This window comes from Myotis daubentonii, chromosome 1, assembly GCF_963259705.1.
Source record: "Myotis daubentonii chromosome 1, mMyoDau2.1, whole genome shotgun sequence".
Lineage (NCBI taxonomy): Eukaryota > Metazoa > Chordata > Mammalia > Chiroptera > Vespertilionidae > Myotis > Myotis daubentonii.
Genome location: NC_081840.1, coordinates 7,678,435 through 7,697,278, shown reverse-complemented (window position 1 = coordinate 7,697,278; position 18,844 = coordinate 7,678,435). Strand labels below are relative to the sequence as shown.

Genomic DNA, 18,844 nt, shown 5'->3' with positions numbered 1-18,844 from the left:
CTCAGTGACGCAACACACAAAGCTTTTGTTTGCTCGTGTGAAGCTAAAGTGGGTACCTTGATTAGTAGAGGGAGGAGGACTTCCATGTGAACACGCAGGGACCGGGTTCCTTCCGTTGTGTGCAGTCCTCTACGGTCAGCTGATGGCGGGAGAAGAGGAGGGAATACGGCACACAGAAGGTTTTCATGGGCCAGGTCTAAATGTAATGTACATTTCTTCTACTCGGATCCCACTGGCTAGAACTCAGTTACATGGCCACACTTAGCTGCAGGGGAGGATGGGAAATGTCTAGTTTCTTCCTAGGGAAGAAGAGAAATGGTTCTGTGAGTAGCTAGCCAGTCTCTGTTGCACACTCACTGGTTTCCGTACTGTTTAGTTCTTTAAAACTCACTATTTGCTACCTATGTGATAGCTTAAAAATAATATCCTTAATATATAAAAGGTTTATTGAAATCCACAAGTAAAAGACACACATTTCAATAACAACAAAAGAGCAAAATAGTTGTAGGAGCCAAAATAGAACACTTTCCAATGACCAATAAGTCATTCAAAATGTACCTTTTACCCTCACTAGCCATCAGTGAACTGTAAATTAATATAAAATATCAGGATATTAAAAATATAAAAATTAAAATCAACTAGCAAATCAGCAGGTTTTTCTTAATGAAGAAAAGTATTGATGATGAAGTGAAACAAACTTATAAGCCCCTGCTGGTTGTGAAAAACGGTACAGCCAAGTCCTCGGATGGCTTGCTGAAGAACAGTTTGACCGCTTACTTCTGTAAATATGTTCAAGAAAACACTTATATGTGCACCTAAAGAACTTATACAAGTGTATTTATTACAGCAGCATTTAAAATAACAAACAAATGGCAATATAATGAATGCCCAACATTAGGGTTTTGTTTAAATGAAACAAGGTGTATCTACAAGATACACTATTATGTGGCTACCAAGTTAAGTTTTCAAAGAATCTTTAATTCACTGGAAAATGCTTATGATAGTTTAATATAAAAGCAGGTTAGGAAACAACCCCGGCCTTTTCAATATTGTATGTATGTGTGTATGCCATAGACACGGGAAAGAACTTGGAAGGACGCAGTCGCAGTGGCTGCCTCACAGGCAAAGGACAAGAATTAGGATTATGGTGATTTTTTTTTTCCTTTTTCTTAATTTGTATTTTCCAACTTTTCTACATTGCACATGTGACTTTCACAACTTAAGCAATGTAACTTTAAAAGCAGACAAAAGTTTAAAGGAAGAATTGGATATGATTCAATTCATGTTTTTGGGTTAGAGTATGTTTTCAACACCTTTATCATTAGTTTTCCAAGTGAAATAAACATAGGCCTTCTAAAGCAAGTGGAATGTGACTCTTTGGTGTTTTTTTTGTTTGTTTTTTTGTTTTTGTTTTTTAAATAACACATCTAAGGTTATACTGATGTTTTGCAGATTTTTAAAAAAGGGGTGTGTGAGAATTATATGCTTTATTTTATAAGTGTACATAGCTCACTAAGATGATCCTGACGGTAAAGTGTATTTTAAGTCTTTTATTAGATGTAGTTGCTGGTCTCTAGAGCAAACGTAACTGAGTAATAGTGAAGTCTTGGCTCTCATTTTCCCTTTTTTGCAATTTAAACTTAAAAGACAAATATTAAATACCGCCCCAGTCATTATTTTCTGTGACATTTGCTTACTTGAAAAGGAACAGAATATTGCCTGTGAAAGAAACAAATCCCTTTCAAGACATGCAGAGTGTGTGCTCCTGTTTGCATGACATGTGAAAGGTCAGAGAAAACGGAATACATCGGGGGGGAAATCCTTTCTTGCATTAAAGGATTAATATTCCAAAAGCAGGGGCACAATAACCTTTTATAATTCCTTCACTTGATTTAAATGAAAAGAAGAAAACCTTAGCACACACAAAATGCTTGGAGAACTCTCCGACAGAACTGCCAGTGACCTTATTCTCCTGTTTGTTATCCTGTCAGCGGGCCTGGCAGGCGTAACCTCCCAGAGGAGAGAGGAGGTGATACAGTTCAGGGCCGTGCAGATGTGCATGAATATGGGAAGATGATTTCTGACTGCGTGAGCGAGTTAGATGTATAACGTTCCCGATTTTCCTAAGGAAAGCTGAGGAAGGCCCAGGCGCAGAATGCCGATGGCTTCAAAGACGGCCTGCTTTTGATCCACCGTGAACCCAGCCTGTGGGTCCGCCCGTGCAGCTTTGATGTAGCAGCCTGTCTGCTCATTTCCCTTTTCTCTGCTTAGCATCCTCAATTCACTGCCTTGCCCGGAGAGAGCAGGCTTATGCCGTTTACTAACCCGAAGCACAAGTATGCTTTCTTTTCCTAAAACCTGCAAACATGCTACTGGCGTCTGGGGAAGATGACCGTTTTGCTTGTTTATTTATTTATCCCCAGCAAGAACACAACAGTAATACACTTATCTATTTAATAGTGTACGAGTTGAGTTATAAATGACTTGACTTGAATATAAACAGTCTGGCTCTTCCGGCAAACAGTACTTGTTTATATACTTTTGTGTGTTTTTTTTTAATTTTAATTAATTAATTTTTAAAAAATGTTTGTATTGATTTCAGAGAGGAAGGGAGAGGGAGAGAGAGAGAGAGAGAAACATCACTGATGAGAAAGAATCATTGATCGGCTGCCTCCTGCACGCACCCCACTGGGGACCGAGCCCACAACCCAGGCATGTGTCCTGATCAGCAATCAAACTCCTAGTTCACAGGTCGGTGCTCAACCACTTAGTCATGCCGGCTGGGCTATATGCTTTTGTTTTTAATAGGGAAAGTCAAGATTCTGCTGATGGAATTTGGTGTCACATATTTCCTGAGTATTTAAGACTCCCTAGAGTGATAACGTGACTGCAGTTTTAGTGTGACTCCTGTCTTGAAGACTGATGCTAATGGCTTTACATCGGCTAAGTCTTCATATACCAGCCGCTTGAAACACAATCCCCCCAAAACCAGTGCGATCGCCCAGTGGACAAAGGCATGTCGCCCTGTCTCCCGTAGGCAGCTTCTTTGTTCTCCACCACAAACCTTGGATCAGTGTTTGTCCCAGCTCCGGGCAGACAATCACAGACTGTGCTGAGAGTAATGGAGTGCGTCAGAAATCTAGAAAATGAAACAGCTTATTAGCAAACAGCGTGAAACCAGAGGGAGACAGTCACAGTCAGGGCAGAAGGGAAGGCGTGAGTCCGAGCGCACGCCCAGCCGTGTCCTTGTGTTTCAGTGTGGCACGGCGGCCATGGAGTGCGTGCGGCAGTCCATCAGCGAGGTGCTGGACTTCATGGCAGACATGCACACGCTGACCAAGCTGAAGGTAAGCGCGCTTCCAGGGCCCGTCGCTTAGGTTAACAAAAACAGTCTGAGAGACGGGATGGGATGGGAATCCACTGTTAGCTGGATGCGCCCATGTCTGGGAGGCTGAAGCCCTGAGTCCCGCCTCTGCACAGAGTGAGAGGAGAAAGGAAAGGGTGTTTACGTGGCATCGGCCATGTGCGTAGCTTTACTTTGGCCGTTTATTCTCACACTGCCCCTGTGGAGGTGTTACCCGCGTTTTACAATTGTAGAAACCGCGGCCTGAAGTAATTTGCCCAGGTCACTCTACTGGTCTGTGGTGGAGGTGGGGCTGACCTAAGACTGTAGTGGCTCCCAAGCCATTAGAACTGCACTATGCCATGTAGCCTCATTTAACTACTTAGACCAGTGGTTCTCAACCTTCTGGCCCTTTAAATATAGCTCCTCATGTATTATGTGACTCAAACATAAAATTATTTTTGTTGCTCCTTCATAACTGTAATGTTGCTGCTGTTATGAATCATAATGTAAATATCTGATATGCAGGATGGTCTTAGGCGACCCCTGTGAAAGGGTCGTTCGACCGCCAAAGGGGTCACGACCCACAGGTTGAGAACCGCTGACTTAGAGCCTCAGTTTCCTCATTTGCAAAACAAGTCTAGTGATACCTACCTTTGCTAATGGCAACAAGGTTTAATGTGAAATCATGCATGTGAAGAGGCTTGTAAACTGCAACACATTATGCAGACGTAAGCTATTAATGGTTTTTATCTGCATTGAACCTGTCTTCTTCAAGAAAATAATTGAAGACAAGGGATAGAACAAACTGTAAGTGGCAGATGGGCAAGCTCCCAGTGACTTTGTTGAGCTTCTTGCTGGTGGTGCAGGGTGCAGTGAATTGCTGATGCAAGTCAACCTCCCTGCCACGAGTCCACTGAAAGATTGATAGTCCGAGCGATCTGAGGCAGGCCCTGGGCAGAGGGCAGAAGAGACTCTAACCATGGCCCAGCCAGCAGCCAGATTGCAGTCTGGCACTAAATGATTCCTTTTTGATAAACAGGATCTAGTCATGCCAGAAGCTCGTCAGCTAAAAATATGGCCCCTTCATCACCCAACACAGTGGCCAGACTCTGCTCAGATGGTCCAAGTGTTTCTTGGGACAGCAATAGATCTGCACATCCGAGCGGAAAGTAGAATCAAACTGTAAAGTGATGATTTCTCAGGCTATCCAAACCCAGTCATTTCCAAGGAAGCTCCCCTAGTGTTTGATCACACGCTGGTTACTGATTGCCGAATCGGGTTGCCTACACTTAAATGGCTTCCATGTACAAAGAGGGGACAATTGTTACCTAAATATTTTTAGCTCATGTTATGTAGCCACTTTCAAAATAAGAGTAAGAAGCATCCATGATGACCTAAAGGTCGGGGACTACAGGCATAATCCACCTCTCTGATTTTCCTTTGTATTAGCAAACAGATGAGAAAGGTCAAGTGGCTAGTGGCTTATCTAAGGTCATGCGACTAAGACAGAATGATTGGGTCTAGACTCTAGAACCTAGGTATCAACTACAGTTCAGGCTTCTTTCCACTCAGTAAGCCACACTGAGCAAAGATATTTTTTTCTGAATTAATTCAAAAAATATGTAATAAGCATCTATACTGTACCTAGCACTATTCTAAGCATTTAGGATGCAACAATGAACAAAACACAAATACATTAGCTGCCCTAATTTAATTTATAGTCTGGTAGTGGAGGCCAAGTTTAATGAAAATTTTATACAAACTAAAGTAAAATTGTGACTTTCAGAATTGCATGAAGATGGGGTAGATAGTGGCATAAGAGCTTCTAATAGGATGATATGGCCTAGCTAGGGAGGAAATCAGGGAAGGCTTCCTGGAGGAAGTGACATGTAAGCTAAAATCCAAACAATGAATAATTAGGTGAAGAGAGACTGGAACAATATGTTAGGCAGCAAGAACAGCATGAGTGAAGGCCAGTAATGGGAGGGAACCACTATAGTGGGACCACAAAGATGAAGAGGTAAGATGCAGAGCTCTGCAGTAGCTAGGTCATTCCAGGCATTTTAGGTTATGCAGAGGAATTTTTTTTTTCTTTATCCTAAGAGCAGTGGGAAGCCATTGACGTTTCAATGGGTTGTATGCTTGGGAGTGGTGATAGAAGGTGTGGAAATGACTACCTGGTCGTTTTAATGAGTGACCCGGAATGTCTCAGGTACTCTGCCAAAGTCACAAAACAGCACTTGGTTTTGTAGAACCACATGAAGGCATGTTCCCAGCCTCTGCATGAAGACACCTTTGGTGGACATCTCAAAGTGGGGCTGGCTCAGATCGCAGCCATGGAAATCTCCCGGGGCAACCACAGAGATAACAAAGCTGTGATTCGCTATCTGCCTTGGCTCTATCATCCCCCTTCGGCAATGCAACAAGGGTAAGACCCTAATTATCCCAGCGCTGAGGGTACATGAGGCGGGAAGCACCCTGAGTTCCTTCCTTGGGCTTCTTGAGAGCAAGTGATGCACTGAAGATTCAGGGGATGGCATACGCTTGGTTGGAAAGACGGGAATTGAGACCCCTCTGCGTGCTTACTGGCTGACCTGGCAGCATTTCTGAGCTTGAGTACCTCATGACATGGCGCCAGTGAAAGGAACTGGCCTTCCACAAGGACCTCAGTCACCCCAGGGATGGTGGACGCTGGAGCTTTATCGCTTTAACTCTTCATTTCAGCTCATTAAATAAGCCCACAGGTATCTACTGAGCGCTTAGAGAGCTTCTGTGTTCCATGAGCCTTCAGGGGTGGGCAAACTTTTTGACTCGAGGGCCACAATGGGTTCTTAAACTGGACCGGAAGGCCGGAACAAAAGCATGGATGGAGTGTTTGTGTGAACTAATATAAATTCAAAGTAAACATCATTACATAAAAGGGTACGGTCTTTGTTTTCAATAGTTTTATTCATTTTAAACGGGCCGTAGTTTGCCCACGGCTGGCTTAGATTGTAGCCAGAACAAGACCTACAGCAGAGATGAAATAAGAGTGCAAGGAGGTGTGACCCCCGGATCCTACCTCTAAGGGAGGCTAAGAAGAGAGGCGCCCGTGGGTGGTTTATTTGGGAACTCCAAGCAGGCTCCAGCCTGCCACGTGGCTGGTGAACTTCCTGGCTGGAGGCAAGGTTTGGAATGGCGGTGAGGAGGGCAGGAGACAATAATTGGAGAGCGGGGAAACAGTGGCTGTGTGTGGTACCTTCTCTATTCCCTCCCCTCTAGTGGGGATGTCGAGCTTTCTAATGAGAGGAAAGGGAAGCATTTAGAAAGAGACACTAGTCAGAAAGGCAGTAGGCTTGTGGAAGAATGCTATTTAATCCCGTGTCACCAAAGGCTGCTCTTTGCTCGGGAAGCTTAGATCCAGGATTAAAGTAGGAAACAAAAAAACCCCCGCAGATATACCATTTTGTTGGCACTGTCACCTTGGTGTTTTATTTTATGTAACTGCCTACAAGACCACACTTTTGATCCCTTCCCTCCATATGCATTTGTTGAGCACCCAACGAAACAGACCATAAAGTCACCCTGACCACTTCCTTCTTCTCAACAGACCGAAAGAATTCATCGAGTGTGTCTCCCACATCCGTCTGCTGTCCTGGCTGCTTCTGGGGTCCCTCACTCACAATGCCGTGTGTCCGAACGCCTCCTCCCCCTGCCTGCCCATTCCTCTGGATGCAGGTTCCCACATTGCAGACCATCTTATTGTCATCCTGATTGGATTCCCAGAGCAATCAAAGGTAAGTGATTCCTGCGAGATTAAGACCATATGCATCGAAATTGCTAATGGAAACCCTTATCAGCCAATTACGGTTTTTTTGAGAAGAAAATGCATCTTATCACAGGCCCTCCTGTGGATATTAGGAAAGTGACTTTGTGCTAATGCCTTATTTTAAGTTGTTTAAATTCCCAGACTATCTTTTCTTTTCCCTAAATTGTTTTCGGTTTACTTTTATGAGGATAAATTATGGGGGCGAGCAAGAGCCAGCTTCCTAGGCATTTCTGTCTGAAAATAATGAAGAGGAATAAGAGGCTAGAAATATAATAAAATTCTGTGATCAGTTTTTAGAACCAGATATGAAGTGGAGGAAGATTTATGCTCTACCTAATCCTCATGCACTGTCTTTTCAACTCAAATCTCTAGGGATAGAGGGAGGTACAAAGTGAAACTAAGAAGGCAGTTGGGGACTCACTGAAGTACACATTAGAATCACCTACACAGAGGAGCTTGGTCAATTGCAGAGACAAATGACGAGCTGCAGGAAGTAAAGGAAACGCAAGGCAGGCATCAGCCCTGAGCCCTGAGTACAAGCAAACTAGACTCATCGGTACGAATTAGCTCTGAGGAGCCAAGGCCCCCTCACAGAGCCCAGACGAATTCTGGGAGGTCATGGTGGGTTTGGGCCAGGACCAGCTGACTCCGTGACAAAACAGAGCACCCGTCCCAATGACCGGGAGGGTGTCTGCAGGAGAAATAAGGCAGCCGGTTTCTAATATTTCAACCCAGATCTGTGTTTGATTCTTAGGTACTTTGTAATTTCGTGACCTTGAAAAAGTTACGGAACCTCTCTGAGCTCTGGTTTTTCTTCCGTAACATCGATGAGGGGATGGTTTGAGAATTAGGGAGGTGAGCTATGGAAAGTGTCTAGCGCAGTGCCCGGGACATTGTAGGTTCCCGCTCAATCAGTGCTTACCACCAGCAGGAACACTGCTGCTGTGGTTACTACTACCAATAGTAGGACTGTAATTATTAGGTGCCGGCACTGTGTTCATATGCATCGCCTCACGTACTCCCAACCACAACTCTTTGAGGAGGGTGCTGTTGTCCCCATGTTGCCGATGAGGAAACATCCTGAGACGGTAGAGCGAGTATTCTTCCTAATGTAGCTTAGGGATGGGAATGTCAGTTTTATTAAAGGGCAAGGGGGTGGGTAGGTTTATTCTGGAAACTCAGGCGGAGTGAAGAACAGCTTGCTCCCTGGAAGGCCAAAGCCGCAGGGGGAGGGCTCCCGGGAGCAGCCCTGCCCACAGGAGAGGTAACAGCTCTTCCTCTCCTCCCTCCTCAGACCTCCGTGCTGCACATGTGTTCCCTCTTCCACGCGTTTATCTTTGCTCAGCTCTGGACCGTCTATTGCGAGCAGAGTGCGGTAGCCACATATGTCCAGAATCAGAATGAATTCAGCTTCACGGCGATCCTGACGGCCCTGGAGTTCTGGAGCCGGGTGACCCCCAGCATCCTCCAGCTGATGGCCCACAACAAAGTGGTGCGTTCACAAAGCAGCTGCCCCCTTGGCTGGAATCTCAAAACGTGTAAACCCTCCCGGTCCTCACGCCACCCGCCTTAAAGATCTCAGCTGCAATGTTATAGAAACGGATCGATGGATTTTTACTTTATAAACTGGGTGTTCGACTCGCGTAAGAATTGTGATAAAAAAACAAAAACAAAGTTAACAAGGCAGTTGGGTACAAACAGTTTTTGTTTTCTCTGCCTAGTGCCAAAGGAAATGTAGGTGAAACTTCTGCCTTTGAGAGCTGTTTCGGTGCTATACACTCAGAGACTTAGGAGGGGGATTCATATTTTTTAAAAAAAACAAACAACCCTCGCAAATTAGGTCCCCACACATGCTCATTCCATTCCACTCAGGGCTCAAAACCAGAAAAGAGCCACCTTTTTAAATTATCCACAAGGACCTAAGCTCCCCAGTCTTCAAACCCAGTTCCACTTTAATGTAGATGGCTCACCATGGGAGGGGCTGCTCCAAACCTACTGGAAAACACCTGGGATCTGGTTAGCCTGAGCCGCGTCATTGAACATGCGTGGATTAGCCCTCATGGATGGGGTCCGGGTTGCAGGGTGTACAGAAGGAATTCCCAAAGGCGTCCTTTGGTTCGGTTCATGGCTTCGGGAGAGGATTCTGGGCTGGGGAAGCTGCCAGTGTCTTGGGTGTGGGTTGATTCCTATCTGGGAGGTGCAAGGGCTGGAAGAACCCGACAGGCTCAGAAACCCAGCACCCCACCACCCACAAAAGGCACCCCAGAAAGGGTTTTTGAATGAAAATTAGTGTAAGAAATATTTTCTTTTCGTTCTAATTGGAAAGGAGATTATATATTTCCTTTAGTGAAGCACGTTCTTTAGAGAAGCAGGTGTTATTAGACAATTCTGAATGGGGAGAGATGGTTTAGTTCAGTTCAAAGGACATTTATGTGGAATTTGAGGTGCACAGACAGCTCTGACTGCTGTGGAAATAATTAGATTTATTGGATCATAGCATCTGGGACTGAGGAACTTGGAGATGAAACCCTCTGTTCTGTTATTTTACAGGAGATAAAATGGAGACCTCTAATTTAAACCCGAGATTCAAAGTTTCCTTCTATTGTCATTCGTTTTTTGATGCCATTACTACCTCTCCTTCAAAGCTCTTTTGATATCCAAATGTCACAAGTGAATTTTGTGACAATGTTATAAATGAATTTGAATTAATTTTATTCTGAAAATTTCTTCCAAGCGAGAAAGCCAGTCTGGTAAAACCCCCTGGAGTGTTTAAAGCCCAGCCGTAGGGATTGTCCACGAGGATATCACGGCTCCTGTGCTTCTGAACTGTCGTGAGCATGACTGCCTTTCCCTTAGAGAACAAAGGCTCACAGACAGACAGGCCGGACAGGAAACAGTCCCTCCAGATGCCGGCACCGGAGAAAGGATGGAGGGGGAGGGTGGGGCAAGGGCCGAAGCCCAGAGTTCTGTGGTTGGAAATGAAGGAAGCAGAAGCCATTGGCCCTCTGGTGTGAAGCACAGAGCAGATGAGCGCGATCAGTACCCGAATTCCCGTGGCAGCCCCGGGAGGGATGAAGGCTTGGCGGTTGGGAGACCTCTGGAGTTTTTAAAGTCCGCTTCTGGTTGAGGCTTTGGAGGGGAACAGCTCCATTCCTGTGGCCCCTGCGGTCCCCTCGGGCACAGGGTGGGCTCGGGCTCGGTGCTGCGCTGTCTGCACGGTGTCTGTGTTACTGGAAATGGAATTGATTTCGGTGTTTCTCGTTTCAGATGGTAGAAATGGTGTGTCTCCACGTGATAAGTCTAATGGAGGCATTGCAAGAATGCAATTCAACAATTTTTGTCAAGGTAGGAAAATCTTTTTATAGATGCTTTCTTGCTGCTAAAAACACATGTGGATTCCTTTGAATGTATCTTCTGAAGAGGAAAGAAAAGTGATTTAATTTTAACACTCAGAGCTGGGGGTGGAGGATTCAGGCTTCACTAAATGCTTTTCATGTTACTTTTTTCTCTTGCTCCACCACTGTGAACCGATCTAACTGGATTAAGTATGTCGGACCATGATTGCATGCAACACAAGCAATTAAAATGTTAACTGGGAATGCTGATCTGAAAATGACCCTCACCTCACCTGTTGCCAACATATCCAGAAAGCCAAGGAAAATAGTCTGTGATTGACTTGTTAGCTGGTATTTTTTCTCTAAGATAAATTAATTTCATTTCCAGTATTACTATTCTAAACCATTGGTCAGTATATGAAGGTAATCTAAGCATTTGTCATCTATCCAATGACATTAGAAACATACCAGTGCCATAAAAAGGTAAAAAAATAAAGGAGAACTTGGTTTCTCACTTTATCTTTTTATTTCTCCTTTTTCCTTTCCCTTCTATCATTCCACCTCTTTGTCTCACTGAGTCTTTGTCTTTCCTCTTCTTGTAGGACTTCTTTTTTACTCCCAACCTCAATATTCCATGATCTCAGCCATTATCAGCCCCCCCCAACCCCCCCACCCCTGCTCCAACCCCGAGTACATCAGTTTGGAACCTTATAACTTGCTATTTTGCTCCTTGGTTGACTCCCTTCTTTAATAAAGGACACTTGTTAAGTCATATGATGCTACAGAAAAGCAGCCCGTTTTCAGGGGAAAACTTGACTGTTATCAGAACACTGCAACGTAGCTGGTTTGAATGATAGTCAGTAGCAAAAGTCAACTCTATAGAGAAACTCTATGACGGACACTTGGATGGATGATCATACCTGATTTTATTTGTCACAGCTTTATTAAAGTATAATTTATATACAGTAAACTATACATATTTAAGGTATCCAGTTTGATAAGTCTTAACATATATTACACCTGCGAAACCATTACCACCATCAAGATAATGAACATCTTCGTCACTCCCTAAAGTTTTCTCATACCCATTTATAATTCTACTCTTCCATCATTCCCTGTACGCCACCTTCCCATCTCCAGGTAACTTCCGATCTGCTTTCTGTCAGTCTAGGTTAGTTTGCATTTTCTAGAATCTATATATAGAAAAGGCTAATAGGCTAAGTGTCCCCCCAACCATCCGGCCGGTCGCAATGATGCACACTGACCACCAGGGGGCAGACGCTCAAGGCAGGAGCTGCCATGATGCGCACTGGCCATTTACAAAGAAACGGCACTGCGGACCTGGTGCTGACAAAGCAACGCTTGGCTTCCCCCAAGTGGGACACAGGCCCCGCCACCACCCCGACAGCCCACCAAATCGCAGCCGAGACCCCCTGGCACAAAATGTGGCCCACAGCCCACCCCAGCCAGGAAACGGTCACTGTGGGCGCCGGGTAATGACGTCACGTAGCAACACCTGGCTTCCTCTCCCTCGTGACAAGCCTCCTTGCAGTTTCTTATCCCAGGAACATGACTTGCTTTGTAGCCAGGTGCAAACATTTTACACTGTAACCAAATGTTTGTGAAGTGTTTTCCCATGCCTCATCTCATTTGATCCTCACAGAAGTCCTGGAGTAGGTACATAGGAGACTCGTTAGAATCCTATTTTCTTTTCATTAGCCGGAAAACCGAGATTTAGAAAGTTTAGAAACTTGACCCAACTGAAAAGAAGTAAGAAATGGTGGACCTTGAAAATGACTTCAGGTTTTCTCACTGCGCAGAGTATAGTCAAACACTGCTGCAGTTAAATATTTTATTTTTTCTTTTCCCTGCGTGATCTACAATAATAATGTGCTTCGTGTTGATATTTACTGCTGTGTTGCTGACAATTACCTGAAAGAGAAGTTGGGGTGCTTCACTAGGCTGGAAAAAGTTTAGCTACATCAGAAAGCAGGCCTATTTAAGCAAGTTTATCAATATGCTAGAGGTCCGGGCACAATATTCATGCACGGGTAGGGTCCCTAGGCCTGGCCAGTGATCAGAGCTGACTGGGGCCTTCTGGCTGCTGGCCGGGACCTTCCTTCCCCCAGCTGCCAGCTGCTGGCTGGGGCCTTCCTTCGTTCTGCGCTGACCCCTGGTGGTCAGCGCACATCATAGTGAGCGGTAGAACTCCCGATCGGTCAAACTCCCGATGGGACAATTTGCATATTACCCTTTTATTATCGTATATAATTATCGTATATAATAAAAGGGTAATATGCAAATTGACCCTAATAGCAGAACAACTAGGAGTGACTGGTCACTATGACACACACTGACCACCAGGGGGCAGACGCTCAATGCAGGAGCTGCCCCCTGGTGGTCAGTGCACTCCCACAGGGGGTGCCAGCACAGCAGTGGTGGCGGGAGCCTCTCCCACCTCTTCAGCAGCGCTAAGGATGTCCGACTGCAGCTTAGACCTGCTCCCCGCTCGCAAGTGGACATGCCCCGAGGGCTCCTGGGCTGCCAGAGGGATGTCTGACTGCCAACTTAGGCCCGATCCCCCGGGGAGCGGGCCTAAGCCAGCAGGTGGACATCCCCCGAGGGGTCCCAGACTGCGAGAGGGCACAGGCCCCCCCGAGTGCCTCTAGTATAGGATATAAAGCTCTTGCTTGTGCCAATCACACGTGTGTGTTTCCATCTGTCATTATTGATCATGAGTTTGGTTGACACTTCTGTTATAGAGAAAGGGTGAATAGCAATATTAACATATTTCTTCTAATGAATTTCTTTTCAATATACATGAATTTGTGCACTGGGCCTCTAGTTTTATATAAGTGGGTTCATACAGTATATTCATTTTATTCTGCTTTCTTTCACTCAGAATAATTATCTTGAGCTTAATCCAGGTTGTTGCATGTATAAGTGGGTCCTTTCTTTTTGTTTCTGAGTAGTGGTACATTATATGGAATACCACCATTTGTTTACTCATTCATTGGTTAGTGGGTATCTGGACTGTTTCTAATTTGGGACTATTAACAAAGAAAGCTGCAATGACTATTCAGGTATAAGTCTTTGTATAGACACATGCTTTCATGTATGTTAGACAAATAACTAGGTGGAATATCTAGGCCATATGATAGGTTTATTAACAAACTGTTCTCTAAAGTAGTTGTGCCTTGTTACATTCACATTAGCAGTGTGTGAACACCCCAGTTCCTCCACATCTTGGGGAAGTATTCCTTCCTTTTCTGTTTTTTAAAAGGTTTATGTATATATGATATTATTTTTTTCTTAAATAGAATTCACCAGTAGAACTTCCTGGGCTTGGAATTTTCTTATAGGAAAGTCTTAAAGTACATATACAATTTCATGGCTATTTAAGTTAACTGTTTATTCTTGAGTGATTTTTGGTAGTATTTATCTTTCAAAGACTTTGTCCATTTCTTTAAAGTAGTCAATTTTATCTGTGTGAAGTTGTTCATAATATTTCCTTATTATACTTTTAATATCTGTAGCATTAGTAATTATGCCACATTTTAAATTCCTGATATTGGTGATTGGTGACTTCTCTATTTTTGTTGTTGTTGTTGTTCAATCTGAAAAGAGGTTTATCAATTTTAGTGAGCTTTTGATTTAAAAAAACTCACATCACAGTAATCAGCTTTTATTTTATTTTTATTGATTGTCTCTTTTTTTCTGTTTTAATGATTTATTATGTTCTTTCTTCTGATTGCTTTACACTTATTTTTTTTTCTTTTTCTCCTAGTTTCTTATGGTGGAAGTGGAGCTCACTGATTTGAGACCTTTTTTCTAATATAAGTGATTAGTGCTATAAATTTTCCTCTAAGCACTGGTTTAGCTGCATCCCCAAATTTAGTATATTGTGTTCTTCTTTTCATTCAGTTCTAAATACTTTCTAACTTTCCCTAAACCCATTGGTTATTTAGAAGTATGTTATTTAGTTTCCAAATAATTGGGGATTTTCCAGAGATTTTTTTGTTATGGACTTTTAATTTAATTTCTTTGTGGTTAGACAGCATACTTTTTATAATTCAAAGTATTTTAAATTTATTGAGACTTTTTCATGACCCAGAATATTGTCTCTCTTGGTACATGCTCTGTGTGTACTAGAAAAAGAATGTCTTCTGCTGTTGTTGGGTGTCGTTTTCTATTTTAGTTGGTTCAACCTTATTGATGGTGCTGTTCAAGCCTTCCATCTCTTTCCTTCGGTTTAGTTACTCTGTCAACCACTGAGAAAGAGATGTTGAAATGTTACAGTAATTATGGAGTTCCTTATCTTTTCAGGTCTACCAATTTTGGGTTCATGTATTATGATACTATTTTAGGTGCATAAATGTTTCTGATTATGATGTCTTCATGAATTGGAATTATGAAATGGCTCTCTTCATCCTCAATAATATTCTTGATCTGAAAGCTACCTTGATATTTATAAGATGGTATATCTTTTTCCATCCTTTTACCTTTAACATCTTTGTATCTTTATGTTTAAAGTGTACTTCTTATAGGCAGTGTATAGTTGGGTGTTGGGGTTTTAAAAAAAATCTAATCTGACAATCTCTTTCTTTTAATTGGGGTTTTTAAATAATTGTATGTGTTTTGTGATCTTGGTGGGCTTAAATCTATCATCTTGCTATTTATTTTCTGTATTTCCCATTTGTTCTTTGTCCCTTAATCTGTCTTTTTCTGATTTCTTCTGGATTGAATTTTTAATGATTAAAATTTGGATATAATTCCCCCTTTGCCCCCCTAGTTTCTTAAGATGGAAGTTGAAATCATTAATTGGAGAGCCTCTTTTTTTCAACCATCAGTGTTTAGTGCTCTAAAGTTCCTAAGTACTGCTTGAGCTGTATTCCTCCAGATTTTGATATCTTCTTATTTCCATTCAGTCCAAAATGCTTTCTAATTTCCCTTAGGGTTTCATTTTTGATCCATGGGTTATTTAGAAGTGTGTTTTTTAGTTAGCGTGTTAGCTAGCTGGTTTAGTGGAGTTTATTATATACATTTTTAACTTATCACAATCTACATTCAAGTACTATACCACTTTATGTATACTATAAGAATGTACAATGTAATATTTTCATTTCCTATCTCCTGGCTTTGTCATAAATTTTACTTCTACATGTGTTATACACCAAACCATACATTATTATTAAACTTAAACAGTCATCTCTTAAAGAGATTAACATTTTAAAAAATATTTATCTGTAGCCCTGGCTCAGTTGGTTGGAATGTCGTCCTGTATACCAAAACATTGCTGGTTCGATTCCCAGTCAGGCCACAGATCTAGATTGTGGATTCAATTCCCCGTCTGGGCACCTACAGGAGGCCATTGGTCAGTGTTTCTCTTCTCTCTCTCTCTCTCTCTCTCTCTCTCTCTCTCTCTCTCTCTCTCTCCTCTTTCAAAAAATAATTAAAAACATATTTGCTATAATTGTCATGTTTCTATTTGCAGTTTCCAGTATTCTTAATTCCTTATAAGAGCTAAACTTTCATCTTCCTTCTGCGCAGATGACTTCCTTTACTAGTTCTTGTGCAGGTCTCCTGGTGATGGATTCCTGAGCTTTTGTGTGTCTGAGAGTCATTACTTTGCCTTCATTTTAAAGACATGTTTGCTAGGCTTTGAATTCTTGGTTTGAATTCCTCATACTTTAAAGATGTCACTTCTCCACTATCTTCTTTCTTACATTGTTTCTGACAAGAAATCTGTATCATTCTTAGCTTTTCTCCTTCTGTCTATAATATGTCTTTTTTTCTTTGGCTGCCTTTAAGATTTTTCTCTTTACCACTGTTGTTAAACCATTTGGTGATGAAACACTTTAGTGTCATTTTTCTCCTGTTTCTTGTGCTTGGGTTTGTTGCGCTTCTTAGATCTGTGAACGAATAGTTTTCATTATATTTAGTGAAGTATCAGCATGTTTAACTCTTCTGTGCCTCTACTCGACATACTCAATATTTCCTTTACTTTCTTGACTGTATTAAATACAGTTATAATAACTGTTTTAATGTCCTTGTCTACTAATTGTTATGTGTCATTTCGGGGTCTTTTCTAATTGTTTGACTTTTCTTCTCATTATGGGTCACATTTTCCTGCTTCTTTGCATGCCTGGTAATTTTTTGATAAATTCTTGATGTTTTGAATTTGACTTTCTTGGGTGCTGGATATTTTTGCCTTCTTAACATTATTCTTGACCTATATTCTATGACATAGTTGAATTACTTAGAAACAGTTTTATCCTTTTGAGACTTGCTTTGAAGCTTGGTTAGGTGGGATCAGAGCAGCATTTTTGTCTAGGGTTAACATTTTTCACTACTCAGGCAACACCCTGAGTACTCTACTTGATGTCCTATGATTTACAAGACTTTTCTACTCTAATTAGTGGAAACACAAGTTTGCTGGTCCTATGTGATCAGCAGGGATTTTTGCATCTAATATTTTGGGGTGTTTTTGTATAGCCCTGAGTACTTTCTGTCTCTGATTAGTCTTGAGTGGTTTTGTCACATGGTCAGTATTCAGCTGAACACTGAAGAGCTTACAGACCCTCAGAGTCCTTTGCCTCTCTCCGCAGCGCTCTCCTCTCCACGGTGGCTCGAGTCTGTAAGGCCTCCCTGGACTTCTGGCTCCATCCCTTCAATTTAGGGAGCCGGCCAGGCTCTCCTCCCTGGGCAGCTGCCCGATGACTCTCTAGGCGGGGGGCGGGGCTGACTTGTTGGTTTCCCCTCCCTCAGTCCTCACTGCCCAGCATGGCTGATGTTCAGTGTTGGAGAACCATGTTTCATACACTCCACCTGGAATTTCACTTGTTTCAGGCAGGAGCATGAATCTGGTCTTGGTTATTCCATCTCTATTGAACGAGAGCATCTCACAACTAATTTTAATGCCTGGGAAAAGCATGGAGTGAAATGAATACACTCAACCAAGCAGGGCATCTTCAATTTATCCCGTAGCATACACCGAGATAAGAGAAAAGAAATCACTTTCATTATGATGAAAAACAACCTTTTTTTCAACTGTCCTTTAGTTTTCCAGATATTGCTTCTGGGGAAGAAAAAAAAAAAAACACCCAACAACTTTATTATAACATTACAGAGCCTAAAATAAATTACATCTAATTCTTACTGACAGCTTTGTAGGAGCCACTAGCAAAAGGGAACTGAAATGAATGCTATTCAATAAGTCAAATTAGCATTCCTGAAATAGGATGACTGCTGGGTTATATAACACTCTCACTAATAATGAGATTTAACCTGAAGTCTTTAGTCATGTGACTTATAAATCACAAACCCAAAGGTCCCTTGTAGGTATACTATATATATACATGTATGTGTGTGTGTATATATGTGTGTATATATATATACATACATATATATATATATATATATAAATTTTTATTGATTTCAGAGAGGAAGGGAGAGGAAGAAATAGATAGAAACATCAATGATGAGAGAGAATCATTGATTGGCTGCCTCTTGCACGCCCCACACTGGGGATGAGCCCGCAACCCTGGCATGTCCCCTTGACCGGAATCAAACCTGGGACCCTTCAGTCCCAGGCCAATGCTCTAACCACTCAGAAAAACCAGCTAGGCTGTAGGTATACTTTAGAATCTTACGGCCACATGTTACCTCAATGGGGAAAAAATAAAACCCCCCTTCTAAAACCACCCTCACTATTCCCCTGGATTGCCTCATACAGAGACAGCACTGGGAGAAGTGTCCCCCAGGGCCTGAGCACTCAGCACTCCCTGGTCCCTCAGGATTCTTAACAAGAGGCTAGTTCAAGTATTTCCCGAATAGCAAGAGGCACATGGGCTGCTGCCATATCAGATAGGCCAAGAGTCAATAAACGTCTGTGGACATGAGGACCGCAGGGTTTGGCGCTTGCTGTGCAGACGCCAGGAGGAAGCGGTTTTACTTGTTTATTTTTTTCCAGTTAAGACGGTCAGAGCCACAGCCTTATCTGGCACCAACGTGTGTAATCCTAGTTTGTTATGAGTGTTGGTGGCAGGGGGAGTTCGGGAGAGGGTGTCACTTCCTGCATTTTAGTCCAATTACATCTTTCGGGGCACACCAACTCCATTTCTAAACACAATATTTATGTTAGAAACTGACTGTTCACTGCTGCAACGTCACTGGAAGTCAAATGAGCAAGTGTACACATCAGTAGCATGTTGAAAGCCGAACAGCAGCCAGCGTTCGCCCTGAGAACAGAAGCTCAGAGAGAAATGGAATTTATCACTTCACCCCGTTTACTATTATGTTTTGAATGTTTTGATGAATTAAATGAGCCCGGCAGTCTGTGGCCACGCAAGTGAA

At 42.6% G+C, this 18,844-nt stretch overlaps 2 protein-coding genes across 5 annotated transcripts in view; one reads left to right on the top strand and one right to left on the bottom strand.

The window, feature by feature from the left end:
- UNC79 (unc-79 homolog, NALCN channel complex subunit) overlaps nt 1-18,844 on the top strand; it is a 226,932-nt gene that overhangs the window by 203,700 nt on the left and 4,388 nt on the right. For all 4 annotated transcript variants that reach the window (XM_059687243.1, XM_059687253.1, XM_059687233.1 and 1 more), the window contains 5 exons: nt 3,258-3,347; nt 5,599-5,774; nt 6,936-7,122; nt 8,449-8,646; nt 10,422-10,499. In XM_059687243.1, coding sequence (XP_059543226.1) covers nt 3,258-3,347; nt 5,599-5,774; nt 6,936-7,122; nt 8,449-8,646; nt 10,422-10,499 — 729 coding nt within the window. The remainder of the gene's footprint in view (nt 1-3,257; nt 3,348-5,598; nt 5,775-6,935; nt 7,123-8,448; nt 8,647-10,421; nt 10,500-18,844) is intronic.
- PRIMA1 (proline rich membrane anchor 1) overlaps nt 9,661-18,844 on the bottom strand; it is a 61,808-nt gene continuing 52,624 nt past the window's right edge. The window contains exon 5 of the mRNA XM_059687286.1: nt 9,661-10,568. Coding sequence (XP_059543269.1) covers nt 10,514-10,568 — 55 coding nt within the window. The 3' untranslated portion in view covers nt 9,661-10,513. The remainder of the gene's footprint in view (nt 10,569-18,844) is intronic.